The 21,188-nt window shown below is 42.9% G+C and overlaps 1 protein-coding gene across 3 annotated transcripts in view; it reads right to left on the bottom strand.

The window, feature by feature from the left end:
• The window catches only part of PLEKHM3 (pleckstrin homology domain containing M3), a 101,562-nt gene that overhangs the window by 51,967 nt on the left and 28,407 nt on the right, over positions 1-21,188 (bottom strand). For all 3 annotated transcript variants that reach the window (XM_032190604.1, XM_032190605.1, XM_032190603.1), the window contains 2 exons: positions 18,505-19,440; positions 4,378-4,523 (listed from right to left, as the gene is read on the bottom strand). In XM_032190604.1, coding sequence (XP_032046495.1) covers positions 4,378-4,523; positions 18,505-19,440 — 1,082 coding nt within the window. The remainder of the gene's footprint in view (positions 1-4,377; positions 4,524-18,504; positions 19,441-21,188) is intronic.

Here is a 21,188-nt window from a genome sequence, read left to right as displayed (position 1 = left end):
AAAACAATGCACATACAAGGAATTGTGCAGTTTGAATGGACACACAGGTGACATGCTGTGTAAGGAGTAGCACAGGCAACTTGGATTTTATAGACCCAAAATCTATAAACTCCAAATATGTCACATTTTTGAACAGTGGCAATGTTGAAGTTTGATTAGAAATGCTAATTGAAGTGCACAAGTCAAACAACTACTTTCAAACTGCTTTTATAATCATTAAAACTCTTTGGCTGCTATATCTCAGCCATCTCCTGATAACCATGGCATCTACATTAAATATTATTCATCTTTCCCTGATGAGAAAATTAAACTACATATCCAGTGATTCCCTAGGAGGCACATGAAAGCTTGGTACAGCAAGTACCACCTCCCACCAGGAAGAGCAGGTGCTCAGCATAGCCTGGGTAGTCTCAGAGGTGGGCTCCTCAGGCACCTGCCCTGCTGCCTCAGGAAGCAGCGAGAGGGGATTACTGTCTCAGTGCTACATCCGTGCCTGTGCACACTTGTACCCCTCTACAGGAGAATTCTCCTGAGGCTGCAGTGTACTGAAAAAAAACAACTAGCCAGAACTGCAGACACCTGAGTGACTCTGAAGTACATATGCACTACAATATTTTTCCCTTCACAAGAGCTCTGCTTTATATTAGTGCAGAGGCTGGACAAAGAGCAGCTCCTCTCCATCACTCAGTGTGTAGCCTCATGTGCTTTTTATTGGGCAAACAGAAATCCCAGAGGACAAACTATTACTGTTCAGCTCTGGTGCTGCGTAACCTGAGGGAAGGGGAGAGAAGTGAACCTTTTTCCTTGACAACACAATATACCTGCAGAGTTTGATTACAGGAAAAGCAGCTTTGCCCAGCATCACTGGCTGACAGGTAGGTGTTGGCTTCACTCTGCAGGCCTGATACAGGTACATAGCTCATGTAAAACATTAACTCACGCTACCAAGCCTAGAAAAGTTCCAAGATGCTGAAATGCAATCTTATAATGGGACTGGAGAGGCAGTCATAACAATGCAGGTTGCTATCAGCCAGTAACACTAGTATGTGTATTAGCATCCTCACACTCCCTCAGTTTTATTAGGCAGACTGACAACACTACTAAAAATGCCAACACAAATGAGAAGATGCAAACTGCAAGAGGGTTTTAGCTTTAAATGTCAAACAAGGATGGATGCTACCGTTTTCAGACCTTTCTCTTCCAGAGGCTGTGAATTTACAGCTCAGAACTCAATTTACCAGAGTCAGCTTGCCTTGAAGCTTTTGGCACCAGGAGTTCATTTCCTGCTATGTTTGTCTGGTATTTTACACAGGCTGGAATCTACCTGAACCAAACTGCAGAACTTTCGTGTTTTTGTGTGTGCAGAACTTTTGCTGGTTTTGTGTGTGAGCAGAGAAAACAGTTGGCATAAGTAAAAGGAAGAAGGGATGTTCAAAACATTACCTCCTTTCTTTTTTCTTCACACAAACATGAAAAACACAAATAGGAAAACAGTAGGGAGACAGGAGAAGAAAAAAAAAAAAAGAACTACTTGGGAGTGAACAGCTGCTTTGGTTATGACAGAAGACCCACGTTTAACTGCCAAGTGCTTTCAAAGAGCTTTTATTGCAACCAAGGGGATTTTTCTTTTCTTATCCACATGCTTTCAGGTGTTAAGTGCATTGTTTTTCAACACAGTATGATAAGACAACTCTACAGATTTCTATTGCTTCTGTTTTTTCATGTCCTGTCTTGCCAAAAGCACACAAGAGCCTCTCCATTTACAAAGCTTAATTGATGCAAGATACAACTCAGGTGTGCAGGACTTCACAAAACACTGCAGAGAAACATGCCTGATTACATTATATCACCATAAAAGTCCCTGTCCCTGTGTGCTGTGGTGCTTGTTTTGCCTGAGACAGATATGACAGACCCCAGCAACCCCTGCAGAGGGGAAAGAAAAAGGCAGTGGGAAGGCATGGGAAGAAGTGCAGTTTTTCAAACTCTTCATTTACTTTCCTTCCATTTAGTGAACCAACATGTCCATCTTAGACTGTGCAAAATACACAAGTTTTTCAAGACCGAAAATCTCTTTCAGCTCAGACTATCAAACACGGTGCGTGCTTAATGCACTCACTTCCTGCAGGCCCTCTCTGGGATATGCTACAAGGCTGTCCGGAGAGAGTCACCCACTGCAGCAGCTCCACTTTCAGACATCACTGCACCACCTGAGAGCTGCAGGGCTGCGTGTTTAGGAGAAGCTCTGTTGCTTAGCTTCATTTTGGGACATTGTTGCATGGCTTTATGTGGGCAAACTGGTCAATTACAGGAGGTGAAATGCTGATACATTAAGTGACCTTCCTTTGAAAATGAGCCGAAAGAAAATTAACACTATCAAGATCACCTCAAGGAAGTGGGACAAGATATCTATCTGTCTTTGCCAAATCAGCACATTTAATCAATACACTGCTAAGGAATCAAGGCAGTTTCATTACCAATATTAAATGTGGCAGCCAGCACTAAATTGCTTTTTAGACCATACAGAAGAAATGAATATCAAACCTTATCTCTGAATGGCAAAAGGAGATGTGAATGTAAAAGTGCAGGTAATACACGGCCTACCTCAGAAAAGCACTGCTCAGTTGACACGGGCATAGGGCAAGGACAAAGTAAAAGCACACATATGCAGAATTGAACAGAAAAGGAAAAAATTATTTAAAAAAAAAAAAAAAAAGATTTCATATAAGTAACAACAACTACTTGTTACTTTAGTCCTATACATAGATGGGACAGAGTTGAGGAGATCCAACTGGTGATCTCAGCTCAGTTGCGACACTGCCACTGTGGTACATGATGTCCCCTTGACCTTCCCTCCCTGTCTCAATTCCCACTCTAATAGGCGGGGATGCTGAACTGTTTTTTAAACTGAGCAATGGTGTTCCTTACTTAAATCCACCTCTCTCAGTGCTTTGGCAGAGAGACTGGCACAGAATTTGGTGTGTTCCCATGCCACCTCACAACTGTTCTGCCTGTCAACAAAAAGTGAAAATTAATTTCTCACTGCAAGAGTTGCAGTAGGTTAGATTTTCAATTAAAGCTTAAGCTTAAAAGTCCTGTTTCATTTTTTCCCTCAGCTGCCTATATCTAAGACCACAGGAAACAGAGCATAGAGCAGTTTTTATCCTGCAGGCTTAGAAACCAAAATAGTTTATTTTCTTGGCAGTATCACTGACACCTTGATATAAAGTCTCTTCATCTTACTGTCCACTTGCTCCATATGAGGGCTACCTATAATGCTCTGGAGTAGCAAGCTTAGTCCTTAGCAAAACCATCCAAAGAAAGAACTCTTAAATATTTATTCCTAGCTTCTAGGAAATTCTAGGAAAGGGAGTCATTTTTTGTTTCCACATGTAGGAGGTTTGTAACTCTAAAAAAAACTTGCATTTCATGGCTCAAGACTATCATTTTCCTGATGGCAGGCTCTGGCTACCTTTTAATAATCTCCTCTTCTGACAAATTTTCTTCCTCAAGAGAGCTGCTTTTCCTCTAATAGGGCACTTACTAGTTATTTTTTTCCTTTTCAAATAACCCATAATAATAATATTCGCAGACACAAAACATCAAACAGTTTCTGCTAACAGTGTCTGCTAGGTCTGAAGCTATAGTATGATCTGGTTTCCTTATGAGTTCATTGTTGCTTCAGCATATGCCCTCTGTGATGGCAAAACAACAATGCTACCATGTTTGTTGGCGTAACACTTTAAGGCATGTAATCTGTTTCCACTATGTAGCAACCAGCCACTGAGGTAGCAGCAACAGCAGATGGCTGAAGTTTTACAAAACTGCTTGTGTGGCAAGTGAACAATGATAGAATTTCTACTCTATGTTATTTTTGACTATCTGGCCCAAACAAGTGCTGTAACAATTTCCTCCTGTTCTGGAAATGTTTGTGCCAAAAGATGGGACATACTGGCCTTTTGCAAGTAACATGTTTGGGTTATGCTGGTTTCCAATCAGCATTTTCACAATTTTAGCATTCATCGCTACACAGCATCAATCCGTGGTCCCAACCGCTCATGTTCAAGGGACAAATAATTGCAAAAGTTAGAAGTTTCAGTGTTCTGTCCCTCTATCTCTTTAACAACTAGATATGCAAGGATGGAAAAAATGCCACCGAAAGGAGGATTACAGCTGCTCCTGTGGAGAAGTGCCTTAGGCGTGGCTAAGGAAATTGGGATTAGAACATCCATCTTGTTGAGAGCACATGGATTCATTAGGCCAGGCTCAGTCTGGCAAGAGGGACAAAGCAGACAGTATTAGCAGACAGTGCCATTAACCCTGCGTTTCTATCTAAGCAGCAATTCCACTCGCTAGCAAACCGACCATCAGGGAGATTACCTTGTACTTGGAAGTATCCCAGTTATGAACCAGCCGTGCAGGGATGAGGAAGCTGTCATCCACATGGCAGGTACTGCAGTAATACCATCCACTGTAGCTGCACACCTTGGCCTTCCCATTAGACAAGCCTATGGGGCGCTGACAGCCTGGAGAAGGGAGAGGAAAAAAACCTGTGTTTGTACAATATGCCAGAGATGCACACTCAGGATACAATAGGAAAAGTAATTATTCCCTCATCTGAGGTCTTCTTAAACAAACAAACAAAAAACAACAAATCTCCACAGTCATTTCTCTTTTCTTAAAAATAGATAAACAAATATCTTTCTTCTTGGACTAGTGCTGAAAAAAACATACACTAACTTGGGCATCTAAGACAAGGACTGTTCAGAAAGCAGTCACAGGGTACTTAGCACCTCTCAAGAAACAAAGGCAGAAAACCAGCTGTGAGAGGATGGGCGTTTAAAAGCCACCAGCATCTGAGAAACATGACCTGAAGTCCGGACAGATAATACCAGACCACACTCCAGCCAGCTCCCATTTCCCCCCCCAGCAGAACGGCCAGCACTCACAGCCTGGGGGAGTGCAAGCCAGCCCCTGCTGACAGCCAGACGGGATGCTGACTTGGCAGGTAGGACTTCACCACAGAACTGGCGCGGACATGGCAAAGCACAGCCAGATTGTGAATATTAACTGCGAGCAGCAGTCACACTGACAAGTACTCCATGACCTCTAGTAGTGGGGCACTACAGACCAGTCCTCTGCATTAACTAAGGAAGAAGAAATAATTAAGACCTTTTCTTCACCTAACCACCTGTTTTCAGAAAACACATATAAAGCCACTGTATTTGACACCCTACCCTTTCTCTCCACTGTGTCTAAAATGGGCAAACAGGTTCAAATAATAAATATTAAAGTGGAGGGCTGGAAGACAGATGGCACAGTCACATTAAACTACCTGTTCAGGAAGCAAGGCTAAAAATGTTTGCGTAAGGCATAATGAGATGTCTGTGGTTGTTATTAACACCTCTTTCACACAGCACACGATGGTATTTCTGCTTTTCCTTCACTGCTCATGTCCTCATGTGACATTTAGAGCTCTAGGCACAATTAGCACCAGAGCCTCTCTCTGGTACGTGCTGTAGGCTGAGAGTTTCTGCTGGAGCTGGTTAGTAATGCTGATTAGCAGAATCCTTGTACATTACTTTTACAGTAAAAATACTGGTTAAAGTTTCACAAGCAGAAGTAAACTGACTGGCTGCTTTTGTCACTATAACTGAATTAACGGTTGGACTTTTGGACTTGGTGATCTTAGAGGTCTTTTCCAACCTAAACGATTCTATGATTTTGTTTATTGTAACTATGCAACTTGTCTTAGAGAAAAAGCATTTATTTATTTATTTTCCCCAGTATAAGTTATTCTTATTTGGGGAGAGCTTGCATCTCCACTACCCTAGGCATAAATTGAACTCCCCCTTATCCCCATTAGCTCATGCTACCATGTCCTCTCCGCTCTAATCAAAATCATTAGAATAACCTGACCAACACAATTAGTTCACTTCCTCCACTTCCACACTCCAGAGCCGCTACCGACGCTGCAATACACACTATCAAATAAATCAGTGTGAAACATGTCCTCTCTTTCTATCCACCTCCCTTTTTTTCTCCCCTGAAGTGAAGGTATGCAGTTTCTTATAAAATGCAAACATGAACAGAGTTCAGTTCATGACATAAATACTTGAGCTAATATTTCCTCCTTTACCATTCATAAAATGAGGGCATAAAACATAAGTACATATCAAGCGATATTACTCAAGATACATAATGCAAAAATGTGATCTCATCTGAGCTAATTATTAAAGAGAAAAGCCAGATATTATGACTGTAGATTGTTGTCACTATAGAAATATTTTTGTGTACAGTACAGAGTGGCAGCACTTTTTGCAAGACAGTATTTTTTAGGGCCGAAATGTGATGCAGATGTGCCTTTACATGGGTAAAGTGAAAACAAATAATTCAGCAATGTGTTACAAAACAAGATGACCTATGATTGTGGCTTGGGATCAGAATGTAGAAGCTAACAATCTCCTAGAGAGGCAGTTAATACCTGAAGCCTGTCAGTGTTCAAGAAGTGGACAGTACTCTCATTAATATGCTTTAACTTTTAGTTAGCCCTGAGGTGATCAGGCAGTTGGACCAAATGATCTTTGAAGGTCCCTCCCAGCTGAACTATTTGATTATTTTCTAACAACTTTGTACTTCCCTCAGTGAAAAGCAAGCATTTTTCCTGTCCTTTCTTTTCTGTTCTGTACTTTTTAAAGAAATGCAATTTCCAGACTAGTCATTTGAAAGAATTCCTGTGCAGTCCTGCTCCACAATGCTGTTACGCATAAAGTCAGCAGGCACGCCTGGTAGTAAGCTCAGTATCAGTACTCCGTAGTGCATATAGAACTTTTCTTTTTATTTTTAAAATGCCTTAATACATCAAGGCGAAGGTTTTGAACAGCTGAACAGACGTGAAAAAAACAGTCTGGCTCATCTAACAAGATATTTGTCTATTAGCTCTGGAAGATGCTCGCAGAAGGTACTCACACTGTTGCTATGGAGCCCATGTTTTTAAGAGCACAACAGAGGTAAATCCTACTCCTCTGGAAGGGAAGCAGAAAAATATGAGCCCTCCTCTGCTCATGGAGCAAGATGAAGGAATATACAAAAGAGAGCATTCCTTGCCCTTTCCAAAGCTAAATAGGATCAAGCCCTCAGAAAGGATAATGTTTGTGTTAGCACTATCGCGGTACAGCATGCTCTTCTGTGCCAGCATGGCTGAAAGAAGCGATGAGGGATCTAAATCCTTCTCTTCACAAGATGCCTCTGAATTTAGTATCACAGAAAAGCAATGTAGCATCAGTCTTGATGCCTCAACTGACTGGTTATAGCGTTCATTACATACAGCAATCCCCTCACACTGGATGAAACGGAGGCTGCTAAATGACATGTGGAGTTTTTTTAGTTCAATGTGTTTGGGCCAGCTGATGCAGTACAAGTGGTAAAGCTGGGGATGAATGTGACTGATGTCTCCTCGCTCAACGCCATTAAAACCTTTACAAACATTCCCCACTAGCCAACGCCTACCTTTCCGGGGGGCGAGGATGGCAATGGGACGGGACACACCATTCACCTAACCACTAGTGCACTCCCTGCCACTGCACAAGCTGCTGGTTTGTCTTAGCACCCTCACTCCCCTCAGTTAGACTGATGGCAACAATATGCTAACTCCAACTTCTTAGCTTTGAGTTGTCACCATCCTAAATTAAAATGTTTGTAGCTGAGAAGGCCCCATTGTAAGGCCCAGTACCCTGCCATCTCCTAGAGCCAGAAACTTGTTCCAGTCTATGACGAGAGCTTCCTCCGGTCACGACTGACAAAGCACAGAAGTGCTGGGGGCCTCCCCTCCTCCTCCTGCCCACAGAGGGCTACATGCAGCACATAACAACTGAAGGTCTCTGAGGTGAGGAGGGTCTCAGTAGGCAAGCATGGCTTTATATAGAGGAGAAAGTGGAGGAAGTTTCCACTCAAGCAGCATGCACTGCTTTCTCCCTTATTCCAGTACTTCTCTGAGACCATGCTTCTGCTTCTCAGAAATGCATTTTTACACAGAGTATGTCCCTCTGTATGAAGGATGGTGCTTCATATCCTCGAGTAAACCATATTCTGCAAAGCTACATAACAATTGTAAAGTACGGGTATTTTAGATGGGAATGTGGCACAGGTGCCTACATTTTCCCTTAACTTAGAAGCACTGCTGTTGGAAAATCACCATCCTTTCCATCCCTATCTGTTGTGATTCATAATGATGGCTATTTCTACAATTCTTTCAAATCAAGTTATCAAAGCACTGATTTTCTTTGATGTTATGCAGTTCAAAGTGATGTAGTGTGACAAACATATTTCCATGGCATAGACCACTTATGCTACTTTGTGTTTTTTTTAAGATGGGTAAAAAATGAGCAAGAAGAAGAGAAAAAGAGGAGGAGGAAGGAATAGCACATGCTTTAACGTCCTTGAAAATCCTGCACCTGGCCATTCAGGTACATAAACTTGCCATCGTGTTTACCAGAAGCAAAACTAGTACAGATTCCTGGCTTTAAACTCTTCAGCATCTTCCCTGCAAGGCAGTCAGATACAGCCAACCACCTCAGAGATCAGTAACACAACTCAGCTTTTCTTGGGGGGAAGGGACCATTTTGTGTTTGTAGAAAAAACACTTGCCTGTAACTAGACAAAGCAGCTTCCACAGGATGGGGGAAAAAGCAACACTACTTTCACCAATCTTCTCTCACCTATTCCTAATGCTCATACAGATTATTATCCACATAACATCTGTACAAAGGTCTGGCAAACCCCAAGCCTAGAGTGAGAAGAATACTCTAAAATTTACTATTACCCCAAAATCATCCCTACCTTAAGGATGTTATAGAGCAAGCTACAGATGGAAGAAGTGTGGCTGTTGGTATACTGTTAGCAAAGTGAGGGAAGGAATAATCCCAAACCTTTCATCACAGAAAATATAACAAAACAGCACTAGAATCAAGCAGAGAAAAGAGGGGTTAGAAAAAATAGCAGCAAGAAAGTGCTGCTGGGCACAGATGAATCTCTCTCAATGATACATCTGTGAGCAGAGCAGGAGTATCAACATCAAGAGGCTCATCTCCAAATATTAAGATTTAGGAAGAAAGAATTACGGGAAGACAAGGTAAAATATGTATGTGTATATATATATATATACACACACCACTTCTGCCACTTTCAGGGTGATGCAGAACTCTTATGGTCACGGCTGACGCAGAAAACTTCTTTATCCACATATCTTTTCCTTTATCTGTCTAGCAGGAAAATACTGGAGCAAGCTACAGACTGAAACAGAGAACGTGGAAGACCAAACTAGAATTAAGTACACAACTGTTTTCCTTATTCAATAAAGTTCCTTGCTCGGTATCAGGAAAAAGCAACTCCCTCATGATTGTGTACCATAATTAAATCTGTGACAGATTAGCTTAGAAGCTAATTCATTTAGAAACAACATACAATAAGAAGAAAAGAAAATCACCCACGGACTTCAAAAGGCTTTCAGCTTGATTAAGCCATAGAGCAGACTAAGCAGAAGGTGCGCAACAACAAATTTTCTAAGTGTTAGAACAGACATACAACATTGCTGCTTTGCACAAACAGAAAGAGGTGAGAATTATACTTTAGTTGCTGGCCTCACGTTTCTGTGCATCTGCCCTAATTCACTCCACCATGGGAACACTCAAAATCACAAGAAAGACAGAGATACAATCTTAGCTCCCCCTGTGCCTACCCAGGTTTGAATTTGCATCTACACTTTGTCCTTTTCAGAGCATTATTTTTTTTTCCCACAGCAATTCTATTTCTAAAGAAATAATCAAAACTCCTAAACCTCTAAGCAAACTCTGATCTTCTATTCACCTTGCCTACTATTGTCTGATCTTACTGACTTTCTCAAAAAAAGCTGAAAGATTAAAGGCAAGAAATTTTTCCCTGTTGCAGCCATGTGGGTTTGACCCTTATCCAGTTACAATTACCCAAGCAGAGTATAAATCCCACGTTATTTACTTCAGCACCACACAAACTCTGCTTTAGTTATAATCCATATCAGCTTCTCCAGAAATAAGAATGGGTTCATTAGTCCCCAGTTCCCAAATTTTATTTTTTTTTTAAATAGTTAGACTCCAAAGGCCTCCTGAGTCTATGGAAACCCTGACCATTAGTTGGAGCTTAAAACTAAGCCCTAAATTAACAGCCTTCCCAGCTTTATCAGCGCCACTTAAAGATATAATACATAGCTCCGTTCCCCACAATCTCCAAGACAGATGGGATGGATCAGCCTCTAGGCACCGAGGCCTTCCTCCCAGCAGTGACAACTGGTTTAGGTAGTCATGCGATATTTAGACTGCTGGGGTTAGGTGTAGTAAACAACATCCTTTATGTCAGTCATGTTGAACACACAGGTCTGTGACCCTCTCCAAGAAGATGAGCAAAGAAACAACCACTGGAGGAAAAAAGCCAGGTGACAGCACGCACAGGTGCACACACAACATTCCGTACCTATTATCCTTATGCACTGCAGAAGACAGTATACAATCACACTGCAGGTTACACAGTTGAATTCCCCCTTCCCAACAAAACTAATAGCAATTAAGCCCTCCAATAAAACATAAAAAAATACAACCATGAATGTCAAAGCCTAAGCTCAGACTTTGCAATATGTAAGTCAAGATTAAGACTTCAACAAATCACGACCCAAAATACCAGCTGTGTTTCTAGTGGCTGCAATGAAACTTCACTTTTAGAAACTGGCTTTTTATTTGCTTGGATCTCCCCACTTGAATCTCAACAGAATACATGTTTTTTCACCTTTAGCATCAAATGCTAAGGAGGGCCAAGATGCCATTTTCCCCAAATAACTTGTTCTGAGAGAATTTGAAGCAGTGATAAAGACATGCTTCACACACAGCTGTGGCTTGTGACTCCTTTAACAGATGCCCAGTTTGCATTCTCCCTGGTGCTTTGAAAAATGTCTTTCTTGTCATTCTGAGGATCACAGCACTGACGAAGAATAGCACACACCTCAAGTAATTTGGCTTCTTTCCCCATGTCCCTACAGGATTATTCTCCGCAATATGTGGTGCTTTGCTGAGATTCTGATGCACTCCCTGACAGAAGGGGATCGGAGTACCCATGGAGTGACTTAGTGGCAGGAGCTGGTCATTCACCAGCTCTTTAGTAGGGATGACTCAACACACTCTCTGGGCCAGCTCTTGAAGCCTGTCAGCTAGGAGTAAGCTGATGATTTGAGGGTAATTAATAATGGTATTCCTAATCCTACAACTCATCACACTCATGCTTTGTTTTCAATGCTGAAAAAGCAGACAAGAATACAGCAAAGAGCAGGCCAGCCATTTGTGTGATCAGAGCTGGTGCCAGTGTCTACAGCTGCTGCCAGGTCATTTAGCAAAAAGAGTCTCTACTTAACTCAGTTTTCATTCCTGCTCTGCAGTTAGTTTGAATACCACTTAACCCTGCACTGTTCACTCATTTACTTGCACTGAAGGCTTCCTGGTTTGCAGAGCTTCATTTACTTGATACAGTGACTATTAACAAACCTAGAAATCATCAGCCCTGTTTCTGTTCAAATACACAGCTGCTTTTGTACCTCCTTCTAGCATGAGCAGTAGCTGTGAATTGAGTGTGGCTACATACTCTTCACCAATGTTAGCTGAATTTCTTCTTGGTTGCACATCACTACCACAGCACTACCTTGAGCACACGCAGCATGGCTCAGACTGATGCAGCTCAGGTACATGCCAGAGTGTGACAGTGCAGAAGGCCATACATAGAACCTGGAACCCTCCCAGCAGCTGGCCTCTGGTTTATTCTCTACCTTCTTTTACATTCCTTCTGATCTCATGAACATGTAATAGTTTTGCCAATAACACACTGCTTTGGCATGTGAGCTGCCTTGATTGATTTTAGAGCTGCTAACCCAACAAATGAGGTCTCTTGTGACATGATCCATATGGAGCCTCTGGGATCTCCAGAGAAGAATTTGCAGAGTTTGGACCTTTCAGGGCTGAAAACACTGCCACTTGTCCGGATGTAGCTTTTACCATCCTGACACAGATGAGACTTAAGACATTCAGACTTCCTGTTTTTGATATTCTCTTGTTTCAACTTTACACTAACACATTCATCAAGACATACAGGTGGACTGCTTTCACAGGACAAATGGACTGAAAAAAAAGTCAAAAGTTCCTTGGGGGCAGTGGAATTAATACTTAGCACCCACAAGCCTGGAGGAAACAAGGCACAGCCAAGAAGAAACACAGAGCTTATGCTAAGAGTAGGTAAATGCTCACGTACAAAAGAACTGAGCTCGTTCTCCTAGTACTATGGGTAACAGTAAAATAAAAACCCAGATATTTTATGTTGGAAACAAACAAACACCAACAACAACTTGCTGAAAACCTGCAGAGTTGTTCACAGACAGATTAGATTTATAGGGTCACCTACCCCAATACTTGGAGCACCCCTTAAACTTGCCAGGACAAATACACATGTTTATCAGCCAAACCCCTGTTCCAGCTTTTCTGCCTGCAGGGCTGAGGCAAAGAAGTTAGTACAACACCAGTAGAGGACTGCAAAGTGCATGTAAGGGTGCAGGACCAGCACTGAACTGGCCAGGTACTCATCTAAACTGTCCTTGTAGGCAGCACCAGGCCAACTTCAAGCCAAGGTGCCAGGAAGGAGGTGAAGGACCTAACTGCTACAGGCTGAGACAAAAGCTAAATGTTTTCACTGCCATTTCCCCACAGGCAAGCCATTTTAAAACTGGACTGAAGAGCTCACTTACCTTACCTCTGAAAATTAAATGGCTTCTGTGATCATAACTGATCAACAATAAGAGATCTAATCAACTCAAACAAGCAAGAGACACCATGCAACGTCTTCTGATCCCTGCCCAAATGAGCTGTCACATGATCAAAGACACCGTGGACCAACAACTTCATGTTTTGAAACACAAAGGGTCCACTGTAAATGAGGTACTCCCTGCTACACAAATTCAAGTCACCCTTGCCTAGAAACATTCTTCCCACCCCTCCTAACAAGTCAGTGGCCTTGTTTAGACAGTGTATTTTCCAAACACTACTTTAGCCATAGACAAGGGTTTCTTTTTGCTCAGCTGGTTTTGGCGTAACTATGAAGAAAATCAGAGTTTAGAAAACACCACTGTTAGCAGTTGAAGTCTTACTTCTGAATCAATAGAAACAGGTCCTGGAAGTGACATAGAAGACCGGAAGACTGTGGTCTAAACTAAAGCTATTTAAATAATAAAACCTTTACAATACAAAACACATTCTTAGGGGACATTACAAAGTCTCAAGGCAAAGAACAGCTGAAGACTTGGAACAAAGAGATCAACTGAAATGAAAACAAGCACAATGTACTTGCAGCACTTGGAAAGCACAATCCTAAAAGCCCTGGACAGGTGAGGACAATTGTTATTTGGAACTAAACCAGTGCAAAGAGTGCTGACAGCTTTCCAAAGGACCTTCTGGTATTTTATTATTGTGCTATGTTTGCTAAGATTTGTCCCCTACTATTTCTAATCTAGCAACTTGCTGCTATCTAATAGGTGCTGTGTGTGATGATGGTTCACAAGGCATCTGCTAAATTCAAGAAAGAAGCACCCTTACTTTTCAACTACTTTTTTTTCTGGGGGAAGTTGAACTAAGCCAACACTGCATCTGGCTATTTTTTTTAATCACACTTGCTGGCTTGCAAACTACTAAGAAAATACTTTCTTTGTATTAAGAAAAACAAAACCAAAAAAAGTTTAATTTTACCCTACTAGGAGCTGGTTTTAGACCACAGGAGTGAGCAAGAGTAGACACTGCACGATCTGGCATGATAATGTTATGTTGCACTGAGCTCTCCCCATCTACTCACAGGATCACAGCACTAGAGGCAGAGCGACTCCTTGAAAGCCAACAGCTTTCCACCTGCTGCTCAGTCTGACGGGGCTGCAAGCTCAGGAAATAGCCCATTTACTAACCTTGGCTTCTCTGCTCCTGGTATTCAGTTCAGCCAGCCAAGTCAGTGGTGCCATAATAGCAGTATTTATCCTTTTGGCAAGTGAGGAGACACAGAGAAAGCAGGGAAAAAAAGACAGAAGGCACCCCAGAACAGGAGTGAGGAAAGCCACATAGAGAGACAAAAGAGTGTAGAGCACATTTTGCAGAAGGCAGGACTCCCACATCCATTAGGAAAAGCAACAGGCATTCCTGGCAGACGCAACTGACCACTGAAAAAATGTTTGTTTGTTTTAATAAAGAACAGAGAGGGAAAAAATAAAAGGTGAAAAAGAGGAGAGACGTTAAAAGAACAGGAGCTATGCAAAACAAACAAACAAACAAACAAACAGGAGGCAGGGAGAGATGCTGTTTGTCTTCCTCATCTATAGAAAAGTGAAGGCACAACCCAAGGGAGAAGCAATAGCACAGGCTGCTGGGGAAGTCTGCTCCTGACAGACCTTCAGAGAAGTTCCTCTGGGACTGACAGCTGCCCTTCCCTGGGAGCCTGTAGGTAGCCCAACAGGGAGACAGCTGCCACTGAGTGCCTGCCACCTCTGCCTGCAAGATGCTGCACCTGCCAAACACATGTTTTGATGGAATCTCACCCCAAATTTGTAATGTGAAGTTTGGGGATTTCTCTTGAATCCAGTTGAAATAAAGGAATAAAAAGTAAACCCAAACAACAGATCATCCTAACAAGATGTGTCTCATTGGCTACATTACTAAAAACTGAATCATAAAGCCTAATATTTACAAGCTTGAACGTAGAACCAACTTTGACTTCATGCCCATTTGAGGACATGAGTTAGGTGCCTCTAAAGTCTCACCTGAGCACATCAGTGCTCACAAATGTCCCTGTTGCTCAGAACCCCTAACACTTCCCGCAGGAACACTGGTAATATTCCACACAACAGCCTCAAAGCAAGATCAAGCCTGCAGTTTTGTGAACATATGAAGTACAGAGGGGGCTGCCATTCTGGTGCCAGCAGTTTCTATCTAACTTAACTTTCCAAAATGTATTGCTGTTCAATGCCAAAAATATAAACAATCGCAGCAAAGGTAAAAGGGCCTATAAAAACATGTCTCAAGGTCTAACCGCTGTTAATCAGTAGCCTGGTAGTTCATTTTCTGAGATTATGAGGAATAATGTCCTGCCTTCCACAGTTAAGAGAAAATTAAAATATACAGAAAGGCTTTTGTATCTGCTGACCAAGCAAAAGACAACTTTTTCTCAGGCTACCCCGCTGACTGTGTATCAACAGTTTGTCCCCCTGCCCCATGACTACATCTGACACCACCGCCCTGGCTTATATCACGAGTTGAAAAGTGCTAGTCAGACTCCAAGATAAACTTGTCAATAGTGAGGTGCAGACATTCTTCCCTACCTGCTTGTGAGTGTCAGCTGTTTGTCTGGGAGCAGTCCCTTGAAAAGGTTTTACTAAAGGAGAAAGGGAAAGGGGGATGCAGAGGGCAATTCAAACAGAAAAGAGAAAAAAAAAAAACGCAGAGGGGAACCCCACAAAAACCGCAAAGAGGAGAGAAGAAAAAAGAAAAAAACAACACCCTGTCCCCATCAGGTCCTCCCAACAACCTTCTTTATCAGAGGTTCATTGTCAATCAATTAGCCAAGGCAGCAGGGGTCTGTAGGAAGGGGGGTAGCTTGAGAGACAATGGTCTGCCCTGTTGTATTACTATTTAATCACTTTTCCTAAATAAATAAAGCAGCCCTGAGGCGCTGTCATGTCAAGGGAATTTATAACAAAAAACCCTTCATTTTTCATTGGTCATTACTTTTCCTTCCCTCCCACCCCTGCAGGACTAGAGAGGGTTATTACTGTAGCCTTAAGTTCCATCTTTGTGTTGCTTGCCTTTGATTCCCACTCGGACCTTGCCACTTTCTGGCACTAATTTGTCAGGCCGAACAAAGGAGGGATTTGTACCTCCTGTAAGGTCTCAATTAGGAAAGGCTTCTGCTGTATTATGTGCCATTGGGACAGGACACAAAGACGGTAATTACAGGAATTTGCACTAAATGGCTGAAGAATTCACAGCAAAACTTTTCTTCCTCCCCCCTCCTCATCCTTTTCCAAGCTTACCCCTCCCAGTAGCCCTGGGGAAAACTGCTCTCAATGCCTGCAAGATGTAATTACCAACAGCAGGCCCCTTAGGTTAAACAGCAGCCCACGCAGGGGAACAGCACAAACTGCCTGCAGGGAGCAAGGTACAAGCACAGAGCCTCAGCTTGCTGGTGTGCCTCCAACGTCTCCTCAGCACTAGCTTTTCTGAACCAGACAAGATTTCCCAGTTTCTCCCAGTTATAATTACAAGTATTCATTTCTTTGTGCTGTGGTAACAGCTAGAAGTTCCAACTGACTCTTAAAGACCAACTCGGAGGGTCTCTAGGCACACAGCGAAGGCGTGCTCCCAAAATGCTGTGTATCCCGAGCCTCTGGTACAGGTAGTCCCACTGGTGTGCTTCTCACAGACTCATCACAATTTATATTTTTCTGAACAAGCACTTTTGTTCAGTTCTGCAGACTAAAAGGAGCCCACACAAGCATTGGGAATGCCTAATGTAAGTCAGGAAAAGACTCCATGCAACCCTGGCCAGTCAGAGCACTTTATTTTTGTGGGGAACTCAAGTGTTCCATATTTGGGAGAGAAAATCCACTCTTTCCTACAGAAAAGTCTCCTCCTCTACCATATAAAGCAACACTAAAACCTATTTCACATTATAAACACAAACTGTGTTGTCATCCTGGGACCTGATCCCGTTGGAAATCATCCCTGGATCATTGGAAATGCCCATCTGAAACCCTCCTGAGCCTAAGTCAGAAGATGAAACAAAATGACAAAATCTTCCTCTACTGAGCTTTGAATGAACAGAAATGAGAAGAAAGGGGTAAAGTTTGAATATAATCTCGGAGACTGTCTTAAAAAGGAGCTGTTAATTCTGCAGTCTTCTTGGCTTTCACAAGGCCTGTCTGTTGGGTAATACAACAGGTTGGATCCATCTCAGGGATGCTTATTTGTCCCAGAGTTTCCCTGCAGCTTTCATTCTCACAACTGTCTCTAAGGGTAAAACATCTCTGTTGTCTCTGTTTTAGAGGTAGTAGATTTTTTTTTAAGCTCTTAGGTACCCAGTGGAGTTCAGTTATTGTAGTACCTGGGCACCTTTAGTTTCAGCAGGAGTTTGGCACATAGAACAAGGAAAACAAGACATGAAGTCAGAGAGAGAGTTTGTAGCCAAGAACAGAATTAAATTCAGACAGAAGCCCCAAAGACATGACCAAACGGGTAACTGCAGTGAGGCCTATCTTCACCATGCTCCTGCTACCAAAGAAGTAGCATACACTGTGGAGTGCTGAGCAGGAGGCACATATGCAGGTGACCACTATGGAGCTGCAAACCCAGATACACCCATAGCCAGCTCTGAGGGCAGCTCCATGTTTCTGGGCCTCAGGTCTCCCTTGGCAGGGATTCAGGCCAGCCAGCTGGCCCTGGGCCTGCACAGCCCCCCACCCAGAGTCATGTGTGGTTCCAGAGCAACAGGAGACCCCCACATCAGACAACTCCCCATCCTGGGGCAAACGCAGCACCTTAGCAGCTTCCCTAACAAAAGAGGAAAACCCTCCTGAAAAGCTGTTTTCTGATGCAGCTGGCAGTTTTAAGTGAGTATAACTAAACTTAGTCACAGAGCTCAATTTTGGCACAAGGCTCTCAAATTTGTTCCGCAAAGGTGCCTTTACTAAAGTAAAAGGACAATGAACTGTATTCACATGAGTTCCCTCTCTTTCCCTTTCACTCCCAAACAGGATAAAATCATGCTCTTGCCTAGGACTAGAGTCAGCATTCAGATGATCTGAGATTTACAATTAAATGAAGAGGCTTAAGGTCATGTTTTCAACTTTGCTTCAGGAGAAGAATGGAGCAGGTAAGTTCATGCCTGAACCTCAGAGTATGTGTCTATAGAATGTGTCGCTAAAATATATGGTATGTCAGGGAAAGCACAAGCATTGCTTGGAGAAGTGTCCCCAAAAGGTTCAGAACTGAAATGGAGTTCCAAAAACAAATCGAAGGAGACACAATACTAAAAAGAAACACAACTGCTTGATGTTGGACACGTGTTCTATCCAGAATTCAGACCCCTTTAATTCTGGACCACCTTTCCAGACTCCTGAAGCAAGAAAACAGCTCAACTGCCCTGTAAAGAAGCCCTGGCCCACCTATGTATGTCATGCGTGCATGGTCTAACACTTCAGAACTCATCAAATGCTGGTGAATCCCTGTGTATCTTAGAGGTTTTTCTCCACATTTTAGAGAGCAAAGAAACGCTAACACACCAAAGTGTCTATGGCTGCAGTAAGAGGCAGGAGCAGCTGTATGCTGCTAAAACAAATATAAGCTCTATCAATTGACTTTTTTTTTTCCCCTGCAGAAGGTGAGTGGGTGCAGATGGTGCAGTCTGGTTGCTTACCTGCACACTTGAAGCTCTGAACTGTGAGCCCTCTCTCTAGAGACAGCGTAGTCAGGATGCTCAGGAAGCTGGTGGTCACAGACTGGCGTTTACTCTTTCTAAAGTCATTTCCAAAGGGCCGACCTCCAGGTTTGTTCCGAAGCGTGACCTGCAGGTTCTGACCTAAACTTCTAGTGGCATTGGCTGCTGCTTTCAGTGCCTCCATCCACTCCAAGGCCCTCTGACGGGTCTCTGCTCGCAGGCGGAGGACATCTTGAGGAAAAATGACCTGAAAGCAAGAGTCACAGCCATCCTGAGTATCCGTCTGGACCGATAGGCACACATCGATATTGTAGCTCAGCAGAGGATCTTCATCAAGCCTACCCGGTTGGAATGCCATGAGATAAGACCTGTTCAAGACAAAAGTAAATGCCTTCCAGTTATTCTGGATGGTTAACCTGTAAAGAGTCCCTGATTTGAGAACATTTTGGTACTCTTTATTATTTTCAGTCAAATTCATGGACAGCAAAAGTTCCATGGGCTTCTCTACCAATCCATTTGTTTGAGGAAGGTCACTGCTATTGTCAGGCTTTGGCACATTCTCCAGTTTCTCCTGCTGTCTTGTGAAAGTAGACACAGAAGCACGCACCGCTTCCCAGAGTTTCCGTCCCCAGTCTAAAGCCTCCCATGGGGACTCTGCCTTCAGCTGTAGCTGAGAGCTGTCTGACAGGGCAGCGTCCACCACTTTGGCTTCAATGCTGCCAGTAACAGTGACCCTTTGAAAATGCATGAGCGGATACATGGTGGGAAAAGTCTGGTTGCCACTGCTGTCCAGGCAATACAGGTACAGCTTGTACGGGGAGAGCTCAGCATAGCAGGTTTGCCAGTAGCTGTCATTGTTTCTTCTAATTTCTAAGTATCCCTTCTTCAGAATATTTGGAAATGTTGTCTTGTGTTCTGGAGGAAACAAAAACAGAACGTTACCATTAATTCTTTCATTTCACTTTGCTCAGTCGTTCTGGCTTACACATCTCTCCTGTTACGAACATATTCTGAGACTAAGATCATGGAAATAGCCTTAACTCAGCCGCCTGTAATTATCAAACACAAGCACTGACTACCGAAAATACAGCATTTCATTCCCCAGAGATGCTAAAACGCTTTACAGAAAGGGGATGGGGAAACAGTGACAGACACCAAGTAATTTTCCATGTCCGGCAGGGGGCAGCCCCGGCCTCACCTCATGGCCTTGCCGGGCACTCCACACCCAGCCAAACGCCAGAGACGGCCATGGGCAGTGATTTTTTGGGGGCTTTTTGGCGTGACCTGGGACCAGGATGTTTTGTGTTGCTCTTTTTACCAGAAAGGAGTTATGTTGGTTTATGAGAATCAGGCTTGGGGCAAGCAGTTGGGACCAAAACTGAAAAATAATAGGCTGTCCAGTCTCAAAGCCACATATATAACTGTCTTGGCACTGCTGATGTTTGGATCGGACCCTTTCAAATATCCTGGCCCAAGGCAAAGTCAAGGGGAGCTTGCTTTATCCTGAGAAAACCAGCCAGCGTGGGCACCAAAGGAATACAAATTTAGGAGTTATCTAAAGCACTGCTGAGTTTTAAAACAGGTTTCAGTGCAAAATTTGTTCCAATCTGACACACCCTGCTTCAGCCACTGTCAACACTTGTGAGCATTGTTACTTGATGGTCTATGCAAGTTTTGTTGGTTCCTGTACAAATTCAGCAGAGTTCACTGTTACATTCTAATGCCAACATTTGGCATCCTGAAGCAACCCAGGGAACAAACTCTTGCTCTATTTGACTTGTACTTCACCTTTCCAGTAACAGAGACCTGTGAAGGGTCTTGGCTTTCAGTGGCAGAATTAAGAGACAAGTGATGAGGTTTCTGCCTCTGGTTGCCCATCTCCCTTGGAGGTTTCTGTTCCCAAAGCAGGAGCAAGGAAACCACTTGGGAACAGCTCTTCATCTGCTGCCTGGCACAATTAGGCCAAAAAAATACCCAGCATCAATTGACCTTAATGCAAAGTGTTAGGAACCACAGTGAGAAGGAGCTCCTTCACTAGCAGTTTGTACCCTCAGGCTGTGAGCTTTCAAAGAGTGATGGGGCAGGCAGCTGGAGGCAGAAAAAATTTTCAACATCTCAGCTTAACCACTTACCACTCAAGTTAACAGCCCACACTCCAACAAGTTTTAAACGTGATCACCTGAGAGTATGCCTAGTATGTCTTCAATGCAGAGCTCAGACAGCAGAAGCACCTGGGTTTGACAGAGGCCAAGATAATCCTGTATATAAAGTACTGCGTCCCCACTGTTCTGGGCTTCCCAGGATGGCTGGCAAAAAAAGTTCTCAGTAAAGACCAACTTTAAATGTTTATAAGGATTCAGTAAAAAAGCTTCAACCTTAATGAACATCCATGAGACTTAATTGGCTTAATATACTTAATGTGAGTATGCAAACCTAAGACAGTTAAAAATGAGGGAAGGATGCTACCTCCTATCTACACTAACAAAATAGGACACGCTTAGGTTTTGCTTTGCCAGCTCAGCCTCAGCTTCCCCACGTAACCCACATACTCTGAATGGAGATGGCATTTAACACCGTGTTCAAAGCACTCTATACTTTACCTAGAAAGATTTTCTGCATATATGACAAAAGTCATAACAATTTTAAAAAAATCATTACTTCGG

Source organism: Aythya fuligula, chromosome 6 (assembly GCF_009819795.1).
Source record: "Aythya fuligula isolate bAytFul2 chromosome 6, bAytFul2.pri, whole genome shotgun sequence".
NCBI lineage: Eukaryota > Metazoa > Chordata > Aves > Anseriformes > Anatidae > Aythya > Aythya fuligula.
This window is presented reverse-complemented; position numbering and strand designations above follow the sequence as displayed.